This window comes from Podarcis erhardii (assembly GCF_964252035.2).
Source record: "Podarcis erhardii genome assembly, chromosome: 6".
Classification (NCBI taxonomy): Eukaryota; Metazoa; Chordata; class Lepidosauria; order Squamata; family Lacertidae; genus Podarcis; species Podarcis erhardii.
Genome location: NC_138510.1, coordinates 76760145 through 76773983, shown reverse-complemented (window position 1 = coordinate 76773983; position 13839 = coordinate 76760145). Strand labels below are relative to the sequence as shown.

The window sequence follows — 13839 nt, the reverse complement described above, 5'->3', positions numbered from 1 at the left end:
CAGTCCCGTTGGCCCTTTGAGCTCCGCCCTGATCTCGTAGCGTCGGCTCTCGCGAGAAGTGGCCGCATCTCGTGACTGGGGCCCCCGAGGAGGTCGAGGAAACAGAGGTAAGCGGCCGTTGTCCTCCCCCCGTCACCGGTGAAATTCGGGTGGGTGGGTGTGTAGTGGGCTCCCCTTCGCTTTGTGGGCGGCGAGGCCTTCCCTCTGAGGGAAAAGCGCCCTTCAGGCTTTCCCCACTGAACGCATGAGCTGGGTATGGTGACCATACCTTACACAAGTCCAGCTCCCCAGCTCAGCTCATGGCCTCGGCCTTCTCAGGCCGCCCTGATCTGCCCGTGTTGTTGTGTGAAGGCTTGGATGTGGCTGGTGATGTGTGCTGCCCCACCTCCCTGCGCATACAGCTCCTCCTAATGCATTGCATTGGTGTATGTCTTAAAACCGTCAACGACCCCTGCAAGGTGACCCTGGGCAGATCCTTATAAAAGCCGGAAATCCAGGTTCTCATTCTGCGCTTCCCTCCCTCCCATCTCCTTTCCTACTAAAATACAGTACTAAAATTAGCTAAATCATTGATCCTTTGCCTGCCTTCACATGGCATCTCCAAACGCTGCCGGGCTGCCTCATCTTGGAAGCAGCAGGATAGAAAAAAGTCACAGAATCACACAGTTGTAGAGTCGGAAGGGACCACGAGGGCCATCTAGTCCAACCCCCTGCAGCGCAGGGATCTTTTGCTCAATGTGGGGCTTGAACCCACAACCCTGAAATTCAGAGTCTCATGTTCCACTGACTCCGGTATCCCAGGTATGCAGTAGTTGTATTCTGGTTTTGACCTTTTAAACTGCCAGGTGCTGGACTGGATAAAGAACCTTGTTACTTTTTCAGCACCCGTTCTCTATTTAGAGTGAGAAAAAGAAATCCCCTAAGATTATCCTTTTTCTCCCCTCCTTTTTGAGGCCTTCAAGTCTGTGGTGGCTAGCGCCCAGAGGAGATGGAAGCTTGAAAGGCAGGGAGAACAACAGTAAGTGGAGCTAGAACCAATGACAAGCAGAACCAACCAGTTCTAGTTTTGTTCCCATCCTCCTTGATAAGTTCAAGGGCAACACAGACTAAGGCGGAGGAAGCTGACAGCCGCTGTCGCCCATAAGACTGGTTGTAAGAAGGCAGGCAGGTGGGGGCAGGCTGAGGCTGGTGGAACAGTGCCCCTTTTGCCTTAATCGACCAGTCTCCACTGCTTCAAGAACTATAGTTGTTCATGTACTTCAGGTAGCTTCCCTGTTTCTGTACGTTTGACGCACAGAAAATTCTCACCATCCAGGTGAATGGTGGCTGTGACTACCTGAAAGCGCTTGGACATGGACAGGTGTGCATGTTACCAAATTCCTTTCTGATGTGGAAAATCAAGTCTGTGTAGTCACTGCATGAAATGCTCTGAGAGTGTCTTGCCATTAAATCCTTTGGCGAAGCCCCCTTCCAAGTAGGAATAAGACTTGAAGTACCCCAGACATTCCCCCCCCCTGTAAATTTCAAAGATGCGTGTGGAAAGTAGGTAGAAGTGCAGTTTATAGTTCTTGGTTTATATTTACAAGCATCCCCACATTTATGCAGGGGTTATGTTCCAGCCCCCCATGTGCATAACTGAAATCACGTAAAATGGGGAGCACCCCACTTTAATAGGGGGCATGTGGTGAGGAGGAGAGAGAGAGACTCATGTGTGCTGCCAAGGCTGCTGCCCAATGCACCTTCCCTTGTTCGAAGCTGCTGCCTGGAAGTCACTCAGGGTCTGTGTCTGTCCTATTCCGAGCCTTCTCTCACTTGGAGCCACTGTCCCGAGCCTTCCCTCCAGTATTTAATAACCGTCATGCCATGCTTCATACCTGACCATAATTACTCACTTTCAGTCTCTGAAATTATTATTCTTAGCAAGCCACCTTTCTGGTTTTATTTCTTCATTTTTCTAGTAAATAATACACTGTATAAATATGCTTGACTTTGCATTTCAGATGCCCTGTCAAATCTGGTTTTAAGGACGAGGTTGCCATGGGTTCATCTGCATCTTCTCCATCAATTGCACTCCAAGCAAATGTATCAGAACAGCCTCAGGCTGTGCCTTCACAATGTCCAATGCACCAGAAGAACATGGAAGGTAATTGCTCACTCAACTAAACAAGCTAAGCATGTGAAAAATGATTCTAAAATTGCTTCAAAGAGGCTTATTTAACAATAAGAATAGGTTTCCACATTTTTGTTGGCCTGGTAAATATGAGAACTCCCAGCAGCCTTGCTGCTACAGAGGTGGGTGAAGTTTGCAAAGTTTCTATGTAGTTCTCCCCTTCTCCTACACAAAGGTTAGTAGAGTGAAGGGTGGTGAGTGAAGGTTAGTAGAGTGAAGGGTGGTGATTGTTCAGCCTCTGAGGTGGCTGAAATGCCTCAGCTATACCAGGCCAAATCAGCAAGGCTCTGCCAGTCTTTTCAGCTTGAGTAAGAAAAGGTGGGGTAGACAAGGGTAGTGTCTTTGGAGTCAAGGTGTCTGGACCATTCTAGAAGTGTAGGACCAAACCAACAAGCTTGGAGCTGGAAAGGGAAGCAGTGGGGTATCTCTTCCCTTGTATGAGGTTTGCGACAAAGGGAAACGGGGTCGCCGCAATCAACCGTTTGGCTTGGCTTCCAAGGCCAGGCAGTATTTGTGGACCCAGAGCTAATATGGCTGGTTCTTTAAGCCCTAAATGTGTGGATGTTAAAGCAAGAGAGGTTTTTTCCATTGGGATTTTTTTTTTCCTCATTAAGAAGCTTCTGAATTCAGGCTAGACACTCTTATTAGCCAACATTAGAATTCTTATTCGATCTCATTATGATAACTTATTTATTTATAAGGTTGCCTACCCACCTCTTCATCTTAAGTTTACAGCATTACAATATGCAATTATAAAACATGTAATACCGTTCCAGATGAAGAGAACTGTATAAATTCAACAAAAGAGGCGGGTCCCATAAAACAAAAGTCCTAATATGCAAAGTAAAGAGATGCCTCTTTAGCAAGCCTTGAAAGCTGCATAATGAAGATGCTAGACACACTTTCTGGGGATGGAGTTTCACAATTTAGGGGAGAAAGCTCTCTCTTGAACTGCCATTCCTCACAATTCTGAGGGTGGGACAATTACCAAGAGAGCCCACTCCTAACACCCAAGAATAGTGATGGAGATGATCCTTCAGATATTTTGGGCCCAATCATTAGGACATTAAACATGTTGCCTGGCAACTAGTGCAGCTGTTGTAAAACAGAAGTTATATGAATTCTAAATGGAACCCTAGCTAGTAATCTAATGAGAAAAAACTATCTTCATAAATGACTTTTCCATTGCAGCTACAGAAGAGAAATACAGGACATTTATTTTCATAAATTGAAATGTGAACCAAGGTCCCAATCCTAACTCTGGCTGGGCTTCAGCAGGGCTTAACAGAATAGTGAAACAACCAACACAATCCTACCACTTGTGCTTGATAGGAAAAGGAGGTTGTTTTGGTATATCAGTGGCAGGGGATGTGCAGAAACGAGGGCTGGATCTTGCGGCTTGTTGAACTGGCTTAGGATCTATTTTGATCCTCCTCCTCCTTCTTTGGCGATCACTCGTAGTCGAGCAAGATTGTCTTCCATGGGTTCAGTAGCTCTGGAAAACCCTGTTACAGGACTTTACATTGGCTGCTGCCAGTGGCAACTTCCACCTATTCATGCTTTCAGTAGGTCGGGATCTCTAGCAGAACAGCCTTCCTGCCAGTGAAGCCTGGCATAGCCAGGCAAAGCTGTGCAGAGAGACATGCTTGCTTCATTCACCTGTCCCCGTGCCTCAGGGTATATTGTGCTGCAGTATAAATATTGACTTACAAAATACATTTCCAGTGACACTACATCAAACTGTATAAATAGAAGCATGAATAAAGTTCAAATTAAGGGCACAGTGAACTAGATCATTTGCCATTAAATTCATATTCTGCTGCACAAAATTATGGTTTGTTTTGTTTCAGGTTGTCCAATGAATATGCAGTCAGCTGGCAGTCTTAGTGAGAACCAGAGCTATCCTGTTCCTGCGCATCAAGAAAGAGCATACGAATATGTGGAGTGCCCTGTGAAATCTCAAACACATGAGAAGATTGATCCTAGCAATATGGTAGCCTCAAAAGTTTTTTCCCTAGTGTGCTGCTATCAAATAATAGTGATATTTTAACATTATTACGAGGCCAACAAGAATTCTAATATGTTTCTGCTGCAACTTTTAAGAGTAATGCCTAAAAACGTGGTATTTCATGTTGGAGACATCTGTTAACGTAACTGAACTGAGATTACTTTGAGCTGTTTATCCTGTAGTGCAGAGTATCACCCTGTCTTCAGATTGAAAAGGCAGTCACCCTGAATATTGCTTTTTAATATTGCAGTATTGCATTTGGCTGCTCTCAACAATAGACAGTCAGCCATCAAAATATAATTTTCTCTATATCTGCTGTTTATGAAATTGTCAGGCTGATAGCGTTACTTCTGTTCAGTTTATCATTTTTGCAAGCAAGTTAGAACATTTGTGACAGGCATAGTATTGTCTCTGTATTAATTTAAGGCCATTCTGACTGTAAATATAGTAATCTTGACTAACACCTGTAGAAAGTGAAAGCTTCAGCCTTTCAGATCCTGCCTTCCTTTGTTCTTCTTCCAGTAATACTTATTAAAACTAATACCATCTCTTCTGTTATCATTCCCCTTTGGACACCCTTTCCTTTCCTACCAGGGATATGTCTGTCAACATCCTTAGAGATTTGATGAGTTGTTTTTAAAATGCTAATCATCTGCTCAGTTTACTTACGTGCATTAACTTAGTTCCTTTTTAGCTTGAAACATCATACGAATTGAATGCAGGGTGGTATAGAAATGTTTAAAATAATTTTTTAAAATTAGTAAAGGGCATCCACCCTCCTGGTTTCAGAGCCTTTGAATCTCTGCATCCTAAGGCTCAAAAAAGAAGGTAGTGTGAAAAGCCAACCTCAGAAGTATAAAGCATGAATAAAATAATTTATTTATAAATAAATGTATAGGGTGGAATTCGACAATCCTCTCTTCCATTTGCTCTGTCTGTGCAACTGTTCCAGACAGAACAACCTGCCCCTTCCCCTTCTCTCCTTTTAGGACAGCAGGTTGGGAAGAGGAAGGAAGCCTGTTGTGCAATGGAAGTCCTTGCACAGGGCTTCTGCTGCCAGGGCTGGTTTACTGAATGTTTCCCATAAAGTCTGTTTTTTAACAGTGCAGAATTCTTGCTTCCAAATGTTAAGTAACTCCTGAGTTGAACAGCAAGTAACCAATGTGTTGGGTCATTCAGAGTACTCTGGACAAAACACTCTTCTTTGAAATGTTTGACTAAATGAAACTTGCTCTTGTTAAAGGATGTCTTAAGTAGAGTAGGTGAGAAGCATACCTGGAGTGAGGGAAGTTATCACTGAAGATATGGTTCTTTACCGCAAAATATCCACTGTTCTTATTTCCTGCTCCTTCTTATTTAGATGCCAGCACCTAATCAGCTACCAGCCCCCGATCAACCATTTCCATTGTCTACAGTGAGAGAAGAGTCTACTATTCCTAGAGCGTCTTCTGAACAAAAATGGGTTTATCCCTCAGAGCAGATGTTTTGGAATGCAATGCTTAGAAAAGGGTAAGTGAATTATAAATTAAGTACAGCATCAGTTTGCTGACTAGCCTGCTGAAGCAGGTACAACAAAAAGTGCATTGAAATCACCCTGCTCGTGCTTCTCATCCTCCCAGATTAACTATAACCTGTCTCAGCACACCTGGGATTTAAGGTGGATTTATAAATATCCAGGTGTTCATCCATTGCCTCTCCCATTGCTCTCTTCATTTTATTCACCCCCCCCCCACCCCCTGAAATATATTTGAGGCTGCGCCTGTGCTGGCTCATTTATTTATTTGAGTAACCACTTGATGTTGCTTTCATTAAATATTAACATACAGGTGTGAACAGGGCCTAGTTAAGTTTACAAAGTCCTGTGTACACTTATCTGTGAGTAACCCTGTTGAACACAGGGACATAAGTCTGAGTAAATATACATAGGATTATGCTGTCAATCAGTCTGCCTGGAAGCTATGCTTAAGCTCTCAACTTTCCTTTTTTTAACCATAGTGTATGAGCATTTAATTCTAGACATGACTATAATGCAGACTTTCTAAACTACTGGCAGTTGTGTGATTGAGCAAAAATGTCTTCAAGCTTTTTAGAAGTTAGGCAACTATGGTAAAAGACTAAAATGTGTAGGTGGTATAGCATGCATCTTTCAGCCCCCTGAAAATCTGCTCTGGCGGGTTTTGAGTACCCTTGGGAGCAGTGTGAGTTCTGCCTGTGGGGATGATGTCCAGGTTCCTCTGGATTAGAGTCTGCAAACAGAAGGAGTTGATGGAACCAACCCTTTAAACTTATGCTTTTTGACTGTGCTTTGAAGAAAAGGCCCACAATCTGTTACACAAACATCCAGTTTAGCTGAAAAATGAAGAAGCCTACAAAGATTTACCATCACAGCAAGAAACAGGCAAGTAGTATATTACTGAAAGTTAGCGCTGTTGGCATATTTGAGTTTTGTGCCAGCTTGGTAAATAACATCTCTACATAGTTATTTCTTTGTTCAGTGGAGGAAGGGCAGAGAGATGGGGAACTTGATTTCAGTCAAGTAGTTCCCCCTCGCACAATAAAATAAAGACTTGGAACTCCACAGTTCCCCTCTGAGACCTCCTTTTTCAATATTGCTTTCACTGTAGATGGAGATGGAAAGATGATGACATAAAACCTGAAGATATGAATAATATAATCAAGATTCATAATCAGAATAATGAACAGGCGTGGAAGGAAATTTTAAAATGGGAAGCACTTCATGCGAGGCAAGTACAGCAACAATTTATATTCACAGTTTGATACGGTATCTTGTAATAAAAGATATACAGGTGAGTTTTTGTTTTCTCATAGTAATTCTAGGTTTTGTGCATTTTCGTGTTGAAAGGAAATACATATGGAAATGAGGAGTTGGTGCAGGTCTTTCATGATTAGGCTTTTTTTTACTTTCAGAACTAATTTGTTCCTCTTTAACTTTCTGAATCATAGAGGTCAAATAACTCACAGAGACTGTTGAAAGATGCTTTGGGGTTCTGCAATTAGCATATAAGGGTCACACTAGATGAGGTAGTTTTGTGAGTTCAATTAATGTGACAATTTTTTTGTTACATAAATAGTAGCCATGCAAAGCCTGCCACAGCCCTGACAAAAATTGCTTGCCTGAAGCTGTTTACAATTAAAGGGAGGTGTGTGTGTGTGTGTGTGTGTGTGTATGTATGAATGAGAAGTAAAAAAAAAGGGGGGGGGAATCTGCTGCCTTTGACACAGGAAGGTGTGATCTCCACAGAATAAATGTCATTTTATAATTTCATTTTGCTGTTGTGAAATTGAAGTTAAGAAATGTATCTATAGTTGTATGGTGGACAAATTTAAGTCACAAACAAATACTTCTTAGTCCTTTTGACTGCAATTGTTTAGCCTTGATTGCTGATTATGTGTTTCTAAAATTGCCTTTAGGGAGTGTCCATGTGGACCAGCACTTATTCGGTTTGGTGGTAAAGCGAAGGAGTACTCGCCAAGAGCCAGAATAAGGTCTTGGATGGGGTAAGCTGTATAGAGCAGATTGCTTTCTATTTTAAAAACAAAAAATCTTAAAATTTGGAATCTTTGTGTTTAACACAGTGTTTCCCAACCGGTGTTCCGCGGCACACTAGTGTGCCGTGGGAGGGAGGCGGGCGAGGGAGGCGGCTGGTGTGCCGTGGGAGGGAGGCGGGCGAGTCGGGCGGCGAGAGGCGGGGCGGCGGCGGAGAGCACACGCGGGGCGGGGAGCGAGCTCCCTCCCACATCCCATCGCCCCGTGCTCCGCGCTGGTGTCCGCAAGCCTTGCGCACCCGGGGGATCTCCGGAGGACGCCCCGTGCTCCACGCAGGTGTCCGCAAGCCTTGCGCACCCGGGGGATCTCCCCCCGGGAGCGCAAGGCTTGCGGGCAGCAGCCTGCAGCACGGAGCACGGGGCGCCCTCCGGAGGACGCCCCGTGCTCCGCGCTGGTGTCCGCAAGCCTTGCGCACCCGGGGGATCTCCCCCCGGGAGCGCAAGGCTTGCGGGCAGCAGCCTGCAGCGCGGAGCACGGGGCGCCCTCCGGAGGACGCCCCGTGCTCCGCGCTGGTGTCTGCAAGCCTTGCGCCCCCGGGGGATCTCCCCCCGGGAGCGCAAGGCTTGCGGGCAGCAGCCTGCAGCGCGGAGCACGGGGCGCCCTCCGGAGGACGCCCCGTGCTCCGCGCTGGTGTCCGCAAGCCTTGCGCCCCCGGGGGATCTCCCCCCGGGAGCGCAAGGCTTGCGGGCAGCAGCCTGCAGCGCGGAGCACGGGGCGCCCTCCGGAGGACGCCCCGTGCTCCGCGCTGGTGTCCGCAAGCCTTGCGCCCCCGGGGGATCTCCCCCCGGGAGCGCAAGGCTTGCGGGCAGCAGCCTGCAGCGCGGAGCACGGGGCGCCCTCCGGAGGACGCCCCGTGCTCCGCGCTGGTGTCCGCAAGCCTTGCGCCCCCGGGGGATCTCCCCCCGGGAGCGCAAGGCTTGCGGGCAGCAGCCTGCAGCGCGGAGCACGGGGCGCCCTCCGGAGGACGCCCCGTGCTCCGCGCTGGTGTCCGCAAGCCTTGCGCCCCCGGGGGATCTCCCCCCGGGAGCGCAAGGCTTGCGGGCAGCAGCCTGCAGCGCGGAGCACGGGGCGCCCTCCGGAGGACGCCCCGTGCTCCGCGCTGGTGTCCGCAAGCCTTGCGCCCCCGGGGGATCTCCCCCCGGGAGCGCAAGGCTTGCGGGCAGCAGCCTGCAGCGCGGAGCACGGGGCGCCCTCCGGAGGACGCCCCGTGCTCCGCGCTGGTGTCCGCAAGCCTTGCGCCCCCGGGGGATCTCCCCCCGGGAGCGCAAGGCTTGCGGGCAGCAGCCTGCAGCGCGGAGCACGGGGCGCCCTCCGGAGGACGCCCCGTGCTCCGCGCTGGTGTCCGCAAGCCTTGCGCACCCGGGGGATCTCCCCCCGGGAGCGCAAGGCTTGCAGGCAGCAGCCTGCAGCGCGGAGCACGGGGCGCCCTCCGGAGGACGCCCCGTGCTCCGCGCTGGTGTCCGCAAGCCTTGCGCACCCGGGGGATCTCCCCCCGGGAGCGCAAGGCTTGCAGGCGTCAGCTGGCAGCGCGGAGCACGGGGCGCCCTTCGGAGGACGCCCCGTGCTCCGCGCTGGTGTCGGCCAGCCTTGCGCACCCGGGGGATCTCCCCCCGGGAGCGCAAGGCTTGCGGGCAGCAGCTGGCAGCGCGGAGCACGGGGCACCCTTCGGAGGACGCCCCGTGCTCCGCGCTGGTGTTGGCCAGCCTTGCGCACCCGGGGGATCTCCCCCCAGGAGCGCAAGGCTTGCGGGCGGCAGCTGGCAGCGCGGAGCACGGGGCGCCCTTCGGAGGACGCCCCGTGCTCCGTGCTCGTGTTGGCAAGCCTTGCGCACCCGGGGGGCACATGGGGCGCCCTGAAACAGAGGGTTCCCCATGCTGCGGACTGTAGCCTGCCGCCGGACGCGCGGGGCGCCCTGAAGCAGAGCGCCCCTCGCGCCAGGCAGACATGGGCCAGCCCCACAAGCTCGGGGGACAGCGGGGAGGCGCAGCACCGCCATCCCACTGTTCCCCGACCTGGTTTTTTGGGGGGGAAATAAAGGGAAAAAAAATTTCCTTTATTTCCCCCCTCAAAAAAGTAGGTGCGTCCTATGGGACGGAGCGTCCTATGGGACGAAAAATACGGTACTTACTATTTCATAATAAAGTAATTATAAAATACTTTCTTTGTGTTTATTTGATTCCTATTAAAGAGAGTTACTTTATATATAGTCAATATAGGCACAGAGTTAATTTTTTAAACATTTTCTAATGGTGGTGTGCCTCGAGATTTTTTTCATGAAACAAGTGTGCCTTTGCCCAAAAAAGGTTGGGAAACACTGGTTTAACAGAATGGGACTTGAACGAGGCAGGTCTTTGTTAGGTACCTTAACTTTAATGTTTGCTACATGTGATACATCTAATGATTGATATACAGTTGGGCTACTTTTTAAAATTCAACAACATTAAGACTTTTATTTCTTTCTAGCTATGAACTACCTTTTGATAGACACGATTGGATTGTTGATCGCTGTGGAAAGGAAGTTCGATATGTAATTGACTATTATGATGGAGGAGAAGTAGATAAGAACTATCAGTTCACCATTTTGGATGTCCGTCCGGCTTTTGATTCCCTAACTGCAGTATGGGATAGGATGAAAGTGGCTTGGTGGCGCTGGACTTCATAACTAAATTTGCACGGTATGAACAGTTACACTATTTGGGCAAAGTGGTGCTGCCCTAACTTTGGACTTTAATAAAAGTTTATGGTGGTTTAAGTCAACAGCATTCTACTTTCCATTGGAGGAGAAATTACATTTATTTAAACAAGCCTCTCATTAAATAATACAGTGTGTGTGTTGTCCAACGGTGTTGACCTTTCAGAAAAACTATGGAAACATGCTCAATAAGGAATACGGAAGGCACTCAACTAGTGAATGTAGTATATCAGTGCTATGAAATGGGAGTAGCTGTAATCTTAGTGGACGAGCAATTACAACCTTTTAACAGCGATAACATAAAACCTGAAAGATGAGTGCATAAACTGTTTTGAAATTATACCTTCTGCTGTAAAAAATAAAATGACATTTAGTCTTTTAAAATCCACAAAATCCTTTTTGAGTGACTTACATACTAAAATGTCATAGATTTTATATTATACTGAGTGTATACGCTCTCAAGGTAACCATGATTCATGCACTACCATATGTGTAACTGACTCAGTTTAAAAGCAATCAGAAGTCATCTGAATCAACAGCATTCATATCCTGCCTTTTATATTAACCTGAAATTAAGGTGGCGCTTGGCTAATTAAGTTGCTCTTCTGGAAAAAAAATGCACTTACGTCGGAGTGTGGTTCTGTATTTACCCTTTTAAGAAGAAAGGTGTCTTAAAACATATCAATGCCAAAGTTAGTTATGCAGTGCAAAAATGTATTGTTAATGGAACCGCCTTTAAAACATTTCATTTAGTTTGATGAATGTAGGCAAAAATATTGCTTTCCAGAGATGACAGCATTTGCCACTAAATCCAAACTTACACATAAATAAGTCTTTCAGCTTGTGTTGGAAATGTAACAACTGCTCCCAGGTTAAAACCTGAGTGTACCATTTCCCTGTTCAGATGGCTGCAGACAAGTCACTTGGTCAATCGTAGGTGCAGTTGAGTTGATAACCATTCTATACCAGTGCTGCTGGTTGTATCTAAGAAAACACAATAAATTTATGAGGATTGCACACTCAGTTTGTCCTTCTCACCTCCACTCCTTTTGGCTTTAAAAGGACAGAGCACAAGGACAAGCAAGGTGAGTGAAGACAGAGTTGGGTGATTCACTCTTGTATAATGGTTTGCAAGGCTGTTGTACACATCCCTTGCAAGAATATTCTTCAAGAGCCTTTGAATAAAGAAGAAATTATTCGCACAAAAAATAAAGATATAATAATAAGAACATTTGCAAAGAGGAATTGGGGGGGGGATGCTGCTAGGGAGAAAACCATTGATAGAATATTATTATTGTTATTAATTGAATTTATATACCGCCCTATACATGGGGGGTCTCAGGGTGGTTCACAGAATAAAATCAAGATATAAAACCACAACACACACACACACACACACACACACACACACACACACACATTGATTATTAGGATATCAAATAATGTTTTTGTTGAAGGATCTATATACTCAACATTATTCAGAATTGATTTGCTAAATTAAATCATCTTGGAATTGTGTTTGAAAAAGCATACAGGGTAGGTATAAAACAGCAAGGAGTATCTATATAGATATGTAGATGCAATAATTCTACCTCTTGACATGGTGAATGTTGCATCTTAATTGATGTTGTTCAAGGAATATTCGCATGTCTACAAGATGCACTTGCTGTCCAATTATCCATAGTTCTGGTGTGTGTACATTTATCTTCATTGTATATAGATGAATTCAGTTACATGTCAACTACTTCATAGGTGTGTCTTTGGTTTTAATAAACTATTTTTTACTTTATTGCTTGTCTGATTTTATTTTCTTGGGGTAAACACTTCAGTGATTTGGTGATACCTTAGCAATGCACAAAGCATTAAAAGCCTTGGAGTTCCTTAAATGTTTCCATGCCTGTGGGCTTTTTGACTAAGTCAGTAAGGCTGGAACAAAGCATGATACATCTGTGCAGAAGCCTGCTTTAATTGCACATTGCTCTTGCTGGGTTGGGGAGATTTTGTGCAACCTGAAAAGTCCTCTCCAGGATTGCCAGGGTACAAAACCAAACTGCTCTCAAGGTTATGTGGCTTCCCCCATCATCTGTATGGTAGGCATGGATGTCTTCGAGGACAAAAACCTATATATGGGTTCCAGTATGAAATATATTGGGCCAAATGCACAGACACTTTGAAACTGAAAATACATGCATCTGAATTCATCAGTATGGGCCATTTATGCACAGAAATGTAACATCAAAATTTCCAGGAATGCTTGCTCTATACAGAATATGTATTTACTGAGTACCCATTTGGCAGAGTTCATAAAAAATGCATTAAGCCAAACTTTCAGATTTGCCTCCTTTGCATTTTGTGAGGAGAAGCTGTTTCATGGCATGGATATTACCAGGAAAGACATTCTTTCAAATGAAAATAAGTTTCTTAAATTGCATTTTGTTTTGTTTTTAATTCATCATTTTACTCAGAATTTTCTGTGCCTTTTCTGTTCCTTTAAAAGGAGACACATGGATCATACTTTGCTTGCTTGTATTGGAACAAAAAAAATGCAGTGTTCTTGTTTTGGGCCTCTAGTCAGGTTTTTTTTTAACACTTTTAAGTTCATTCAGGAATATGTTAGCACCTGTGAGCCATTTGCTCAGATCTAAATGATTAACTCTACCTTGCAAAAATAAGGGACTTGATTTCCCCCCTCTGAAAATGACAGCTATGTTTCCTTTTGTGATGAAATAAAATCTGTAGTTAAGAATTTATGAAGATCCAGATGGTCTCCACTTAATCTGACCTTTCTCAAATTGTAGGTATGAATTAATTGCACAGGATGATGCTATTGTGACTGCATTAACACTACAAATGTCATGGTAGGCCATCAGATACTTGCAAAGTTGAGGAGTCATAAGAAAAAGATTAAAACTCTGTTTACAACATTTAAATCTGCTCTGACCTTTATAAAGTACAGTTTACTTTCCAAAGAAATATGCTGCCTGACTATAATAGCAATTAAGCATTCAAATAAAACTTTTTCTTTAATGGTTTATCTAACGTACTTTTGCATAGTTTTTAAATTCCTCAGACAAAACCCTCACAGTTTCAAGTTTCTGTGAAATGCAGAATTTTGTGGTTTTAAAGATGCCTGTCTCATTTATTGTACAGCATGCAGGTTAGGGTATACATATTTCAAAAACACCATGTAGGTCATGACTTCTGGGCATACAATATTGAGCTCTTATTACTATCATCTCAGCACTACTGCTCATCTGTTCTTGTTGCAAATAAACCTACCCCTCTGATCCTTTTGATTTCACAAGCAGTTTGGATTGTTTGAACAGTTAGATAAAGGTCATTTAAAAAGAAAAAAAATCATTCAAAATGTTCGAAAGGAACTGAAATTCTGGAGGTGTGAA

General features: G+C 45.3%; 1 protein-coding gene and 1 long non-coding RNA gene across 3 annotated transcripts in view; one reads left to right on the top strand and one right to left on the bottom strand.

The window, feature by feature from the left end:
* Positions 1 to 13839, bottom strand: part of LOC309344064 — a 207222-nt gene that overhangs the window by 94236 nt on the left and 99147 nt on the right. The window lies entirely within an intron of this gene.
* On the top strand, positions 23 to 12227 carry HCCS (holocytochrome c synthase). 2 transcript variants are annotated; one of them, XM_081866167.1, is made up of 7 exons: positions 23 to 107; positions 2001 to 2143; positions 4021 to 4163; positions 5539 to 5687; positions 6803 to 6926; positions 7615 to 7697; positions 10210 to 12227. In XM_081866167.1, the coding sequence occupies exons 2-7, from the start codon at positions 2038 to 2040 to the stop codon at positions 10406 to 10408; spliced, it is 804 nt and encodes a 267-aa protein (XP_081722293.1). In that variant the 5' UTR covers positions 23 to 107; positions 2001 to 2037; the 3' UTR covers positions 10409 to 12227. The 2 variants fall into 2 exon arrangements, with proteins under 2 accessions (XP_081722293.1, XP_081722294.1); XM_081866168.1 differs by lacking the exon at positions 23 to 107 and adding an exon at positions 474 to 497.